Source organism: Oncorhynchus masou, chromosome 22 (assembly GCF_036934945.1).
Source record: "Oncorhynchus masou masou isolate Uvic2021 chromosome 22, UVic_Omas_1.1, whole genome shotgun sequence".
In the NCBI taxonomy this organism is placed as follows: Eukaryota; Metazoa; Chordata; class Actinopteri; order Salmoniformes; family Salmonidae; genus Oncorhynchus; species Oncorhynchus masou.
Genome location: NC_088233.1, coordinates 33,091,303 through 33,106,473, shown reverse-complemented (window position 1 = coordinate 33,106,473; position 15,171 = coordinate 33,091,303). Strand labels below are relative to the sequence as shown.

Here is a 15,171-nt window from a genome sequence, read left to right as displayed (position 1 = left end):
TTTGACATGGCATTCAATGCACAAGTTTATGACTCCATTTGAAGAAATGGGCTACTTTCGCTGACATTTTTAGTGGTTCATGTCCAGTAATATGTTCAGATTCATAGGCTACCTGTTTCTGATGCCAGCCCATGCTGGTTATTTTTCTATCTAGCTACATCTGGAAAGAAGGCATAATAGCCTTCACCATTAGAGCTTAGCAAATGTCTGTCCCATGACTCAGTGATATGGTTGACTCCAATCACCTGTTTGATGGATTTTCCTGATCACAGAGCAGTGGAGGCAGTGAGAGCCTTCTCCCTAGAGGGATGGGGTTGGAGCCCGGCCTTGTAATGGCTCTCATGGAGGGGGTGGTCTGGTCACTCTGCTTGAGTTTGATCCTAAAACACAGGTGCAGTGTAATTCCCCTATTCCCCCCTCTATCTTTGATTCTGATCCATCCGTTACCTTCCCGTTTCTAAATTTGGCCATATCCAAAGCTACTTTTTAATATCTAATATATAGTCATGTTGGATTTGGACCCAAGCTCTAGTCATGCTGTGCTACTGTGCCTACTAAAACAGCGTATGCATCATTATTATTGTCGTTTGATAAGATCGTGGTTATAGTGTAGTTATTATAGTGTAATACAGAGTGGTGGGAGGTACGAAATGTGAAGGAGGAGCATGAATCTTAGTTATTGTGGTTTATTAAAATTAGTTGCACCAGTTTATGCATAATATTTGGAGAATAAATACACAGTCTAAACACTCGCAAATCGCCTGAAACGGCGCGAGGTGTCGGGGGACTGAAGAGGGGTCCCAGCGGCGTCATGTAGAGCCGATCATTGTCTCTCACACTTTCTAAGTATCCATTACACAACAGTGAGCAAGGCAAGGAGTCGGGCCAGAGATATCAACAGCCCATGTGAAGCAGCAGCGGTGCCCGGAGGGCTCTTCCTCTCAACGTCAACGAGAACCAACTCAACTAAGATCAGGAATACAAGCGTAGAGATGAGAACAACTGTTAATTATGGTAATATTTTATGAGACGTGAACGTTTATATCGTGGGAATGTTCAGCCAACGGAATGAGGAAGAATAGTATCCAAGTGTATGAGAATCAATGACCTGATCGATCGGGTGCGAATTATTGTGTGCAAAAAATCACTTTGATTTCACACTCCTTATTTGAGACACCTTCGAGGGAAACCATGAATGGAGGTCGGCATTTTCCACCAATTTAAACAACGGTATATGCGAAACATTTGGATTACTTTGCTGCACAACACCTATTTTGGGTGGAATTTCGGACTCGGGACTTCTCGCCTTTGCGCTTTCCTCGCGCTCAGCAGCTAAACTTGGAGGGATCCATGCAGTCGCAAAGGTTGGTATTGGTCGTTTCTCAACAGCGAACAATTAGGCTATTTACAGATTTTTTTCCAGGCTAAAATCCAACTTTATATTTTCGTGGAGGCTTCTCATAATATTTCTGTCAATGGGCCATTTTATTTTGAAAATGTTTGTTTTTGACAGTGGATTTATAGGAGACTACTTCTATTGTGAGGCGTAACGGTAATCCATATTGTGTGTTGATTACCCTTATAATACATTTGCCCGGCATTGTGTGCTACAGACTTTCTTTACATTTTTGGGCAAAAAACGGCAATAGCCTACATAGTAGGCCTACATACTGCAAAAGTGATCTTGCAATGCAAGTTGTCCAGCTGTAATAACATGTTTTAAATGTTATTAGGCCTATAAGCATTGACATAGGGTATGGCATTGCTACACAACTAGGATACTTGTATAGCCTACGGTCTATGGGTTAATGTAAATTCATAATGGTCATAATACGATTCTATTAGACAATATCGTTGGCTTCTCCTCTTTCACAATGCTAAAATCAAACCCTTTACGAATGCATTATTCAGAATAAAATGGAATTGGAAATCTATCAGAAAACTTCCAATCGAGCGCCTATCATATTTGTGTTTTGAATAAATAAAACATAGAACATGGGCTTCTTTATTCGCTGTGATAGAAAGGAAATGGGGTGGTAGGACCTAAAAATGTTGATGACTGACTGACATTTGTGGGCTACAGTTGCACTAAACCGCCAAATAATAGACCTGTGCACACATTTAATGACAGATCAACTTGTCCCGGTACTCATAATGCCATGTGCGTTTGTCATGATGTGAGGTTTGATATCTAGAGTTAATACAGGCGCCATCTGTTGGAAAGTGTGAAGTATCTTCACCGGGTGTCGTATAAGCCAGATCATACAGTATGTGGCTATGGGCCAGACGCATTATCAGTATAGGCCTATCTCCCCGAAATATATAAGGAAACATCTGGAACGCTGTAGTAATTTTATGAATTTAAATCGAAATTTAGGTCTAGGTATTTTAAGCCTAAGGATAGGCCCTACGTTTATATTTCAAGGTCAGTGATGACTAAAATGAAATCAAAACTAATTTTGGCCAATGAGACAACATCTATTTGTTCAATGGACGGGTTTAGCTTGGGGGGGGGGGGGGGGGGGGATTTGGTTTTAGCTGGCCTTGCAGGAGGCATTACATGGGGGCTTTATACTGTAGGTCCCCGTTGAGATGTGATATATTCACTGTAGCCCTACAGTGAAATGTGATTGAGTGTTCCACATGTCGAGGCTACATGTCAGTTACCACACTACAAGTCTAGGCTAAATGTCAGTTACCATACATTGTTAAGCAATCCAAAACATCTTCCAGTCCTTACAGAATATAAGTATGTTAAGAAATAAAGCACTATCAATGTAATATCACTCAAGTGGCACAACTAAATGCCTAAACACATCCATGTAGTTTCAACAAACTATGCCGTTTAATCTGGTTTAATAATCATATTCACTTATAGAACAATGGCTCTCTTTCCAGACAAATAGTTAGTCTGGATGGTGTTTGGGGTTTTCCAGTAGGCTAATGTTCCCATATTTTGTTATCAACCCCAATAGACTAGTATAGCCTACACAGTATGTATTTATGCCTACATAACTTCTTAGCTGGATATTATTCTTAAGTATTCTCATTGAAGTGCAATGGTGCATCAATATGTTCAATGTCTTAGGGCATCAGCCACCTTCATTGCCTGACATTCAGGATTTAAAAAAATTGATCAACATGGTCAGACATATTTTACACCACACAACAGACTTGACTTGCTTCAGTGACATTTCTACTGTCGACCTACAGAGCAAACAGCGTTGTGTAGAGCAGTATTGTACTGATGGGTGGTTGATCAACATGTGTAGTAGTTATTCATACAAGGCCTGGTGCATATTGCCTATTCATTATCCAAATCATGACATAGTGTATAGAACTAATAGACAGACAAATAAAACATTCTTAATGAACATCTGCTTACTTGTTTCTCAATTGTTTGCTGGCTGGCATATGTTTTCTTTCAATTGTGATTTCATAAAGATATTATGTATCATGTTACTAAAAGGCAAAGCATCAATGTTTGCTCCAATTTAAACCATACTAGCCTTCAATGTGTTTGTATCATCTGGATGATCAATTACCAACTATTGTGTTATGGAGGTTTCATTGACAGTGCACCAACCAGCGTAATATATCGTACTAGTTATTTGACACAGCTAAAAGAACACGTTTTGCTTGAGTACCTTTTTTGAGGAGAAATGCTATTATCCGTTTTTGCTGTTTATCTCCATCATTTAAATTAAATTTCAATTCTACACAGATTGTCACGAACAACACCTGACAAGAATTCTGTGTAGAAGTAATTCATTTTTGTAGGGAGTTAGTTTATTTAATCTAAAAGTGTTAAAACAGTGTTTAAAAAATGGTTTGCAATGACTTCCCAACACAATATTAGGTAGGTGTTCCTAATGTTTGGTATACTCAGCGTATAATCAGTCACGTTATCATTGATTATGAGTCTATTAAAGAAATGCCACAAAGACATAACACAATATGAGTCAATAATACAGTATTAGCCTAAAGGGCGTATAGCCTACAGGCTTATAAGTGGTAACTTTTGACATAGCCTATTTGCCATTGTGACGTATATGTTAATTTGTCTTTTGTACTACTATTAGCATGGTTTACAAGGTTAAACATTTTCATAATGGACTATAGGCTAAGTCAAGGCGCAAGAGAAGTGACATTCACCCATGCAGGCTAACCTCTGCCCCAACATAGATTTACGCAACATAGAAATATTAAGTTTAGCATGTTATATAGCAACAAAGCAAAACACTTTTGTTCCCATCAAACTGTCGAGGCCCAACGTGCTATAATGAACAAATCTACACGGTTGAGTTGTAATTTGAGACTCAGGAGGGGACGAAGGCTTTAACAACGGCTCCTCATTGGTCCAGTGAGTAGTATAAACTGCACCTTCTTGACACTCCCTAAATTCAAGATCGATTGCCAGCTTTTACTGTTTGCTGAGGAATTCGAGTGCATTGAATCGGCTCCTAGAAAGAGGGCGAAAGTTACTTCGAGATTTCGAAACAAGTACTTGATCGAGGACATGACTGCATTACGTGACTTCAGATCTCATGTAGCCTACTGCTCCGTGTTATTCAACAAGATAGACGATAGGAATATCTCCTAATTCATTTTTCTTCCACCTTCTTGATTTGATTCGACCAGGGAGAGGAGAGAAGTGCGACCCCGTGCTGGATGGACGGTTATGGGGAAGGGAGTAGCAGGACCTTCGGCGCTTGAAGTCGGCAAGATCCTTGTTTTGTTTCTTTGCCTGTTTCCTTCTGGTAAGACTTTGCAATAGAGATACTATTTAAATCATGCGCGTTAACTGTATTAATATGATTATTATCTAGTTATTACAACCCTTGTTTTGCCCTATGGTAACCATTTGCAGCTCACATAGCTTACTTAAACAACCTGCCATGATGTATAGACATGTACCTACATTATTTGTCAAACGAGACAATTAGTTGAGTTTATCAACAAAAATGGAAGACTGACTTTATAAATTGCATGTCAACACTGGTAAAACATATAATGTCAGAGTCCTGTGGAATCCACAGTGTCGGTACGAACCGCCAATGGTTTCGCGTTTCTTGTGCTCCATGTTGAGGTGGTATATTCGTAATAAAAGAAATCGTCACATGGGAGTAAGACTTTTTTGTTTCTATTGAATAATTTTACACAGCTCAAGCCTATGCTACCCAAGCTGTATAACCCCATAGTTGTGTTATGTTTGGGGGGAGGGGATGGGGTTTACGCATTCTAACCCTCTTTTCTAAAGTAACCTAACGGTACTTGCCTTTTTCCTTTTCTACCAGTATTGCGTCGGTCCAAAGAAAGTGAAGACAAATAGTTCGGGAAATCCATGAATCCCTGAATCCCAGGCGTTAAGCTTATTTTTGGTTGGATGAACAATGAGCAATTCGTAACCATGCTGAGGTTATTTATTATTCGACCTGCATGGATCTTTTTAAGCAACATTAAAACACCTTGATATAACACTGGTTATAATGGTCTTACTTGAGCCCTTCTTCCTTATTATGATATGCAGAAATAGCCTATCTCCATGGCCTCGTAGAAATCAATTTGTTCATTTACCGACTTTTATCAGTTTCTCTTTCAAGTCATTTACCGCCAAACCAAAAAGTGATAATGCAAGTGTTAATTGTTGTTAACGTTTATTCAAGATTAAGATTAGTTTATTGCCACTTATCAGATGCATGATAATAAATGCCTTTTGTTGCTGGGAATGGGAGGAGGGAGTGGTGTGTGCTGTGTGGAGGTTGGAATAGTTGGGGTGGAATGGTAGAGTCATCAGTATTAATAACTGAAAGTGTGACTACAAAGTGTTGTAAAGTCATTGGTCAATAAGTTCTGAGTGAACGTTTGGTGCAGCAAAGTAACATGTAGACTCGTCCTAAACTGAAGTTTGTTTATTAGGGTGAAGTTAGGAGATCCAATTGTATTTGGTATTTGCTATGAATTACATATATTCTTTCCCATGTACCCCCCCCCCATACCATGCCACCCAAAGCAACTTAAATTTCAGGTCATGTCATTTAAGTTCTGGGGAATGCCTGTTGGAAGTTGCATTACTCTTTGATTAAGGCCTTCTGCAATGGACAGGTGGATATCTAATATCCAGTTTGACCTGTGGAATGGTGAGGCCTCTCTTCTGTTCCGCTCTCTGGTCCTGGAGCTAGTTTCTTTCCTGTCTGAACCCCCCCCCCCCCCACACGATACAATCCATTGCTGATGAACAACCTGATCCCCTTACACAGGGCAAATTTATGACTGCTGGTCTCTTCACAATAGCAAAATACATTGAGTTCATTCACTCCCTCCCACATTGGCTCGCACAATATCATCCCCCTTCCAGTTCACCTCAACAATAGCTAAATTCTCAAAATAATAATTTCCTCACTACGTTCTGGCTTTTAGCCATGCAACAGAAGGATGTAGTATAGATGCAAACAATAGGTAGCTGTGAATTTATGCAGTTAACACTTCTGAGTAGCTTGTTTTGACTAATTAATGAGGTGTGTGTTGGTGCTTTTCCTAATGTAGCCCCCAATGTCCCTGTTGAAATCAAATTTGTATGTTTTTTATGACAAGTTTACATACCATGTCTCCCACCATTTTTTTTATGATGCATGATCTTTTGCAGATTCACTGAATCTCTTGGAAAAGGCTAAACTCACTGTGTGCTGTATGAAGTCTCAGTGCAGACTTGATTTGTGTGCATACACATCCCACTGGGCATACACTAGTTGAATCAACGTTGTTTCCACGTCATTTCAATGAAATTACATTGAACCAACATGGAATAGATGTTGAATTGATGTCTGTGCCCAGTGGGATGATGGAGTTGGCAAACTGCAGCCACTTGGAATCCACATATTTGGTGGAATTTTGGTTTTCGTTACACTTGAAGTCAGAGTTATTTGATGGAAATAAATGCTCAATTTGTCTCGAGACACTAAAAAAACATGGAAAAACTCAAAGAATGCTGCAGGGCTTTTTTGGATTATAGGAGTCTAAAGACTGGCCATTGCATAGGTTATTGTTTAAGGGTTTCAAACACACAGATAAGACTGTATAACACCTACTTTTCCTGTTTGTTTAGTACATTAATTGTTCAACACAATGTTTAGTGATTGGATGAACAGTCCATTGTGGGTATTGGTTTGCCATGGTTGTGTGATCTATGGTCCTAATGTTTTCTTCTCCTCTCTACAGTAAGTCTGCAGTGTAAGATCCTCAAGTGTAACTCAGAGTTTTGGGCCTCCACCTCAAGCTCTGGCCCGGAGGAGGAGTTCTGTACGGCACTGCGGGCGTACAACTACTGTGTACGCCGCACCGCACGCACTTGCAGAGGCGACCTGGCCTACCACTCAGCCCAACATGGCATAGAGGACCTCATGAGTCAACACAACTGCTCCAAGGAGGGACCTACAACCCAGCCTCGAGCCCGGACCCCCGCTCCACCCCCACCACCACAGCTCCAGCCTGACAGCCAGGAGCGCTCCGATGGGCCGGAGCAGTGTCACTACGAACGCAGCCTTCCTCGCCATTCCTCGCCACCCAACTACACCCACTGCGGCTTCTTTGGAGACCCACACCTCCGTACCTTCAGCGATGACTTCCAGACCTGCAAGGTGGAGGGAGCCTGGCCACTTATCCATAACAAATACCTGTCTGTTCAGGTGACCAACACACCTGTCGTGCCTGGCTCCTCTGCTACAGCCACCAGCAAGGTGAGAGTAGCCGCTACATCTCTCTATCATCTTGAATCAATGTGATATTGACTGTATGTTGGGTACACCACAGTTACAGTGTCTGGTGATGCTTGACATTGCTACTGATCCAAGTATTCTGTGATTATTTCATTGCTACAGACTGAATCCTTGAAAAGCTACTCTATTGAATTAGAATTTCACAACTTACCTTATCATAGAAATACCAACAGACCTTGCAGAACTGATAACACTGGTCTTCTCACCACTGTGGAGGAGTGTAGACATGCATCTAAGTAGAGAACAAAAATATAGCAAAAAGATACATGTAACTGCCAAAATAATGGAAACACTCGAGCAAATGAAGGATACAAAGTATATTGAAAGCCCGTGCTTGAACACAGGTGTGGTTCCTGAGTTAATTAAGCAATTAACATGCCATCATGCTTAGGGTCATGTACATAAATGTTGAGTATGCAGGCCATTATTTTGGCTACCATAGCCATTTTAGGAAAGGGAAAGTTTTGTTGTCTCCTGAGCAAGGCTGCTACTCCTCTATTTGACCCTTTTCTTACTAAAGAAAGCCCTTTCAGGTAATGGGAAAGAATATTTTTTTGCTTTGTTTGAAACACTGAATGGAATGTTGTTGGACAAATTGTACTGCAGTGATTTATTTGTAAGAGCTCTCAAATCAAGCAATATTATCTTAAGTAAGACCTTCGTATGTAAGAGGTTATGGGCCTCTTTAATGTGACCAGAGAAGTGGGAGCAGCCGTGGGAATGTTTTACTGTGGACTCTGGTTAATGTTTGGATCAGTTCCATCGCAGACCAATAGGCAATACACAGAACAATTGTTGGGATCCTGATAAGGTTTACAAAAGATATGCCAGTATTATACCCGCAGTATAAACATCATGTGGACAGCCAAGTCGAATTTTAGGCCCACCCTATGTGTAGCAGTCCATACCCTAGCATTGTGTGTATGTTAGTTAGAAACTGTTGTTTTAACTAAGTGCTCAAGCCATGCAGGAAACTGCAGATATTTTCTGCACATTAGTTGGCCCTGATACCTCATAAATTATCATTGTTTTGTTTCTACAGTACATTGGACAGCCTGGAGGGCCACCCCAGAAATGTATTTCATTAGAACATGAGGTGAAAACAAAGATCCCTGAGCATTTGTAGTCTGCAAAGTCATTTAATATTAGGTCCACATTTGGTACGATTTTGGCAGTCGTGGTTGTGTGACCAATAGGCCTCCGTGCACTGTATCCTGACTGCAGGGTTTACACTGACATTTTGTCCTCAATCACATAAAGAGAGAGACCAATTTTCCATCATCAGACCTAATGATGCACTTTCAGCATTCTGGCTTTTTTCTGTGTGCTTAAGGTAATGATATTTTTACACAGCTGTACTTGGAAGCAAATTACACAGCTTTTGAAGTTATTCAGTCTGGACAAAGGGAAAACAAGGCAGAAGCCTATGCCACCTGTACAAACAAGACTGGGTATTTCTGTAGCTCTGTTTCATATGGGCTCCTGCTGCAGTGTATGGAATGGTATGTTGTATGCACTACCTTCATTCAAGGGATGGGTTGATGAAACAGTTTGTTTCTTTATGCACAGGGGTTTTGTAGAGTTTTTTTCATGTTCTAAGATCATGTTATGCTTCGAAAAGAGAGGTCAGTGGCAGGTAAAAAAAAAAAACTTTGGGGAATGGGGGATTGTGGGGTGGGTTGGGGGCTGGGTTGGCAGATGACTTGACTGGGTAATAACAGGGCATTTTGGTGCTCTACTTCCTGCCCCCTATTTGAGATCAGAGCCTATCGGCTGTCCCGGGGTCACTTCTGAGACAACGGCTCACTGGCGTCCTAATGAAATCATGCAAGCAGAGAAGTGACCAGCCTTAGTTAATTAGCCACAGAGCAGAGCACGCTCTCCCCTCCTGGCTCAGTGCCACTCCCTGGAGCACAGTTCTGGGGTTCACAGGCAGGTTTTTCACCACTATGAATGGCTCGTCTTTGTGTCTGCACACTGAGGCCCGATTTAACATGGCCTATACCCGTGTTTTCTGAGAGCGTTTACTTTGGCCTCCCCCATGTTGAGGCAGAGCTGAAATGTGACACTGAACTGGTGTAGTGGTGTAGATGAGTCTGCATTATACAAACTACTGGTCTTCTTAATGCCAAAGCAAAAAGATTCCCCTCAGTCATTTGTGTAGCCCTACCACTAACTCTTGTCCACATAAGCATGTAAATATAGAGGTTCCATACAGTTTTTTTTTTAAATTCAACTGCTGTTCAATGATTTAATAATTTGATGTCTATATGTGCCTTGCTATTTTCATCCTCAAAAGGCCTGACACATATTGAAACATATTGGCTATTGTTGTGCTGACTGCTAATTCTAATCTTCTCCCCTCTCTCACTCGGTACAGTTGACAATCATCTTCAAGAACTTTCAGGAGTGTGTGGACCAGAAGATGTACCACGCAGAGACAGACGAGCTGCCTGCGGCGTTCGCCGACGGCTCCAAGAACGGTGGAGACCGCCACGGGGCCAACACGCTGCGCATCGTAGATAAGGTGCCTGGGCAGCATGTGGAGATCCACGCACGCTACATCGGTACAACTATCGTGGTCCGGCAGGTGGGCCGATACCTGACCTTTGCTGTGCGGATGCCAGAGGAAGTAGTGAACTCTGTAGAAGACAGAGACAACCAGGACCTGTATCTCTGCCTGCATGGCTGTCCCGCCAACCAACGTATCGACTTCAGGAAATTCAGGGACCGTGCTGTGGAGGGCCACGGCCTGGTCAAGAGCAGGACGGGCAGCCAGTCCCATGGGTTTACCTATCAGGCTGCCATGGCCAAGTGTAAAGAGCGCCTCCCAGTGGAAGACCTGTACTTCCAGTCTTGTGTGTTTGATCTGCTTTCCTCTGGGGACATCAACTTCACCATGGCTGCCTACTATGCTTTTGAGGACGTGAAAATGCTCCACTCCAACAAGGACAAATATCACATTTTTGAAAAGGATGCTTTTGGGAGTAATGCAGCACCGAGGGGATCAGATATGTTCTCGCTAGTTCTCCTCAACTGTCTGTCTATGTTGTTGTGGATTGAGTGCTGCTGGGTTCATCTATAGTGCCCTGCCAACATCATCCTCATTATGCTAGCTGTCAGTGGGTGTGAAACAAAGCCCTCACCGTGTCATACTTCACCTCTACTGCTCTGTTCTCAGTGGCTGGTGGCCAGTGTAGACAGCAGGGCTGTCCATGCCTCTGAGGGGACACAGCAGCTCATTTGCAATCAAACTCATCCCAGCCCATGCCTTTTGTTGTCACATTGTTGTCATCATGTGTTGACTTACATCTGGGGAAGAGGTGAGCTCTCTGTGCTCCCACCTATCATTGAGTTCATTCAGCTGGTTTAAGGACTGGTCCTTTGATTAAAGGAGCAGTGGTGAGAGAGGAGAGCCCAGGAGCCCCAGCACTTTGGATATCCAGCTGGGATTAAATCCTACATTCCCACTGGGACTGCATGCCTATGGGAAGCAAGACGAGATGATCTCTTACAGAAAGAAGAGTTTGCTGATCTCCTCTCCTCACTTGTGCCAAGCCAGTGGAGCTCTCTGTGGCTCATGGGTCTGGGCTGGAGGACATGACAGGGGCTTTTGTTAATGTCTGTCCAGAAGGAGCTCACTGTTTGATGAGCTTCCAGCTTTGGAAAAGCCGGAGCTTTTTGGAGAAAGTACTCGGGCCAAAAGGATGTCAAAGCAGCGAGTGACAGTCTAGTCTGCTGTGGAGGTTAATAGGTCATAATGCCAGGTCTTTTGTAAGATTGTGTGTGTGTGGTTGTGCCCCTCTGTGGTTTAGTGTGTCCGCCAGAACAGGCTGTCTTGAATATTGGCGTTTAAAGTGTTAATTATGATAAATGTATTTTTTGTATAGGGTGTAATTAAGATGTTCATAAGAAAACAGCCCTTTACAAACTTTACCAAGGGCACAGATAATGCAGAAACCCAGATCACGTTTACAGAGTATATCTCATCCCTTCATTCAACCAATCAACCAACCAACATGTACCATGGCCAAGAAATTAATTTCTACAGGTCTTTTGTGAGTTATTTCTCTTTTTCTAGGCAGTCAACAGTTCCACACAGATGTAGGTATCGTGGCCATGTATTTGGTTTGAGAAAGATAGTCTTTCTGACCACTCTGTAGAGAGCAGAAAGTAGGTCCTGTATCAGAGGAGGCTGGTGGGAGGAGCTATGGGAGGACGGGCTCATTGGACTGGCTGGAATGGAATAGCTGTCAAATCCAAAAGCAGCACCCGGCGTTATACCTATTGCGTACATTCCCATTGGATGCGCCGAGTAGCATTAGTAGAAATCCTATGCAGCTGTTTCAAGTTCGAACACTTGCATGTGTGATGTAGAGCGGGTTAATGCTTGATCTGATTGAATCTAAGTATTTTAACTTTTGATTGTGTAGAATGCTGGAATGTGCTAAATGATCTTAGTGGATCCCAGCCCATGCCTTTTGTTGTCACATTGTTGTCATATATTCAGAGCAGCATATGGCAAAGAAGTTGTCAGTTTTCGGTTTTGAACTGTACCTCTAGTCATATGCAGGACCCGTGTGATGTGCATACATCTACAGTACCATTTTGATTTGTTGTAGTTTTCCAATTGCATTGTTTGTGTTCATAGTAATAATGTCATTCACCAGTAAGCCTAAATCTTGAGGCTGAGGTACTAATACCCCGAATGCCTGCTATTTATGAACAAGACATTTAACCTACATTCTGGTTTGATCTTTATTTTAATTATTTGTTGTATACCGAAGTAAAGCTCAAAGGATACAACCTTGTCAGACGATTTGCTTCATTTTTTCCCTTCCTATTTCATCTCGGTAGAATATATTTAGATTTGACCATTCCCTTAGTACTAATCTATTCAACAACTTAACAAGGTAATATATCCCTACACTGAAGTGTTTGGCAGGCCTAACTACATGTACTGGTGCAGTTTGTTCTTAGTCTGGCAAAAAAAGTTGTTCAAATAAACAAACATGATTGTAACATTGAAACTTGTTTTTATAAATGTAACTTGTATTTTGAGTTTTCTATATGGTTCTACATGTGTAATGTGAGATTGTATATACGTTTGTGTGTAAAATATTGTATATTATCTGTATTGAATTTCACTACAGTTTTGAATATGAGAAAGGGTTTGGTGAATGTAACCTTTTTATTTTAAAATAATTTGATGAAAACGTGAACACCACATCACAAAGCTGTAGGGTCTTTAGGGGATAGTTTTCAGCTATCTATCAATGGCAGGGATCCTATCCTGGTTACTGTAGTTTCAGAGCATTAATTTTCTTGCTCAGGAGCAGACACAATTAACCTGGATTCCATCCAGGTGGATATCTAAAAAGGGAATACAAGAAAGTGTCCCTTTTTTGGTGTTCATGTTTTTAATTTTAAAGCACTTTATGTTCTTTTCACTTAGCTCTTACTTGGTTTGAACTTGATTGTGAATAGAGGTTGTCAGATTTGTAACGGTAGAAAATATGGCATTTAAACACTTGGCCGAATGGCAGAAGCCAGAAAGATCAAACTGTGTTTGTATGTAGGACACAAGCGGTGTGACACACCAACTGTTTATATTGTACATTATTTATTAAATAAAAGATGTGTCTTGCTAACTTTTGGGTGATGTCTCTATGTTGTGGTAAACCTCTTACTTTGTTTCATAGTGATAACGAAACACTGACCAATGAAGAGCTTTTTTTATTTTTATGATCTAGATTTCCAGTGGAGGAGGTTAGGCTACTTGATTTGCTTTGTTACACTGCCACCTGGTGTAAGCATTGTGTAAGGATATGAATACATTAAAAAAACAGCCCTGGGGAGCCCTGACATTCTTATCATACAACAGTGCTTGATAAACCATAATAATCCAGGTGGATGCTTGTAGTGATAGCCATGTATGTTTTATGTATTAGCATAATTGTTGTGGGGAGGATCAAGATCACCAAAGGCAAAGACATGTATTATAATCAGACCGTTTTAGGCTGAGGCCCAATTATAAATGTCAGACTGTTAAGGCTTCCGCATGCTTTGGTTCGTCTGGCGCCGAGCCGAACTCGGCTAGGTGAACGGAACAAGTGCGCTCGCATAATTCCCTTAAAAGACCTTTGCTTGAAAACCATGAAAAGGTGTCAATAGTAGTTTGTCTGTCTTGAGACGCAATAGTCGGTATTGACTTACTCAAAATAGTCAATCTAAGATGACTCTGAAGAAATTTGTTGCGCAATCTTACATTAAAATGTTTGGTGCAGTATTTCTCACGTTAAACATGTGCATGAAAACGAGTCCATCTATCTCAATGACAACACTTAATTGAAGAATTCCTACTATGGACCAACGTTGACTTCAGCTACCGAAATTCGGTTTGCCTCAAGAAATTGTTTGTGTGCAAGAACAGCCGAAAAAAACCCTAGTCTGAGGCCAAAACGAATATATATATACTGATACTGATACTGTGTGTGTGTGTGTGTGTGTGTGTATATATATAGTGCCTTGCAAAAGTATTCGGCCCCCTAGAACTTTGCGACCTTTTGCCACATTTCAGGCTTCAAACATAAAGATCTAAAACTGTATTTTTTTGTGAAGAATCAACAACAAGTGGGACACAATCATGAAGTGGAACGACATTTATTGGATATTTCAAACTTTTTTAACAAATCAAAAACTGAAAAATTGGGCGTGCAAAATTATTCAGCCCCTTTACTTTCAGTGCAGCAAACTCTCTCCAGAAGTTCAGTGAGGATCTCTGAATGATCCAATGTTGACCTAAATGACTAATGATGATAAATACAATCCACCTGTGTGTAATCAAGTCTCCGTATAAATGCACCTGCACTGTGATAGTCTCAGAGGTCCGTTAAAAGCGCAGAGAGCATCATGAAGAACAAGGAACACACCAGGCAGGCCCGAGATACTGTTGTGAAGAAGTTTAAAGCCGGATTTGGATACAAAAAGATTTCCCAAGCTTTAAACATCCCAAGGAGCACTGTGCAAGCGATAATATTGAAATGGAAGGAGTATCAGACCACACAAATCTACCAAGACCTGGCCGTCCCTCTAAACTTTCAGCTCATACAAGGAGAAGACTGATCTGAGATGCAGCCAAGAGGCCCATGATCACTCTGGATGAACTGCAGAGATCTACAGTTGAGGTGGGAGACTCTGTCCATAGGACAACAATCAGTCATATATTGCACAAATCTGGCCTTTATGGAAGAGTGGCAAGAAGAAAGCCATTTCTTAAAGATAGCCATAAAAAGTGTTGTTTAAAGTTTGCCACAAGCCACCTGGGAGACACACCAAACATGTGGAAGAAGGTGCTCTGGTCAGATGAAACCAAAATTGAACTTTTTGGCAACAA

General features: G+C 41.4%; 1 protein-coding gene across 1 annotated transcript; it reads left to right on the top strand.

Moving 5' to 3' along the window:
• Window positions 1-742: 742 nt before the first annotated feature.
• Window positions 743-13,426, top strand: LOC135509358 (repulsive guidance molecule A-like). Its single transcript, XM_064929956.1, has 4 exons — window positions 743-1,364; window positions 4,642-4,760; window positions 7,219-7,736; window positions 10,156-13,426. Exons 1-4 carry the CDS (start codon window positions 1,351-1,353, stop codon window positions 10,858-10,860), a joined length of 1,356 nt encoding a protein of 451 aa, XP_064786028.1. The 5' UTR covers window positions 743-1,350; the 3' UTR covers window positions 10,861-13,426.
• Window positions 13,427-15,171: the final 1,745 nt, after the last annotated feature.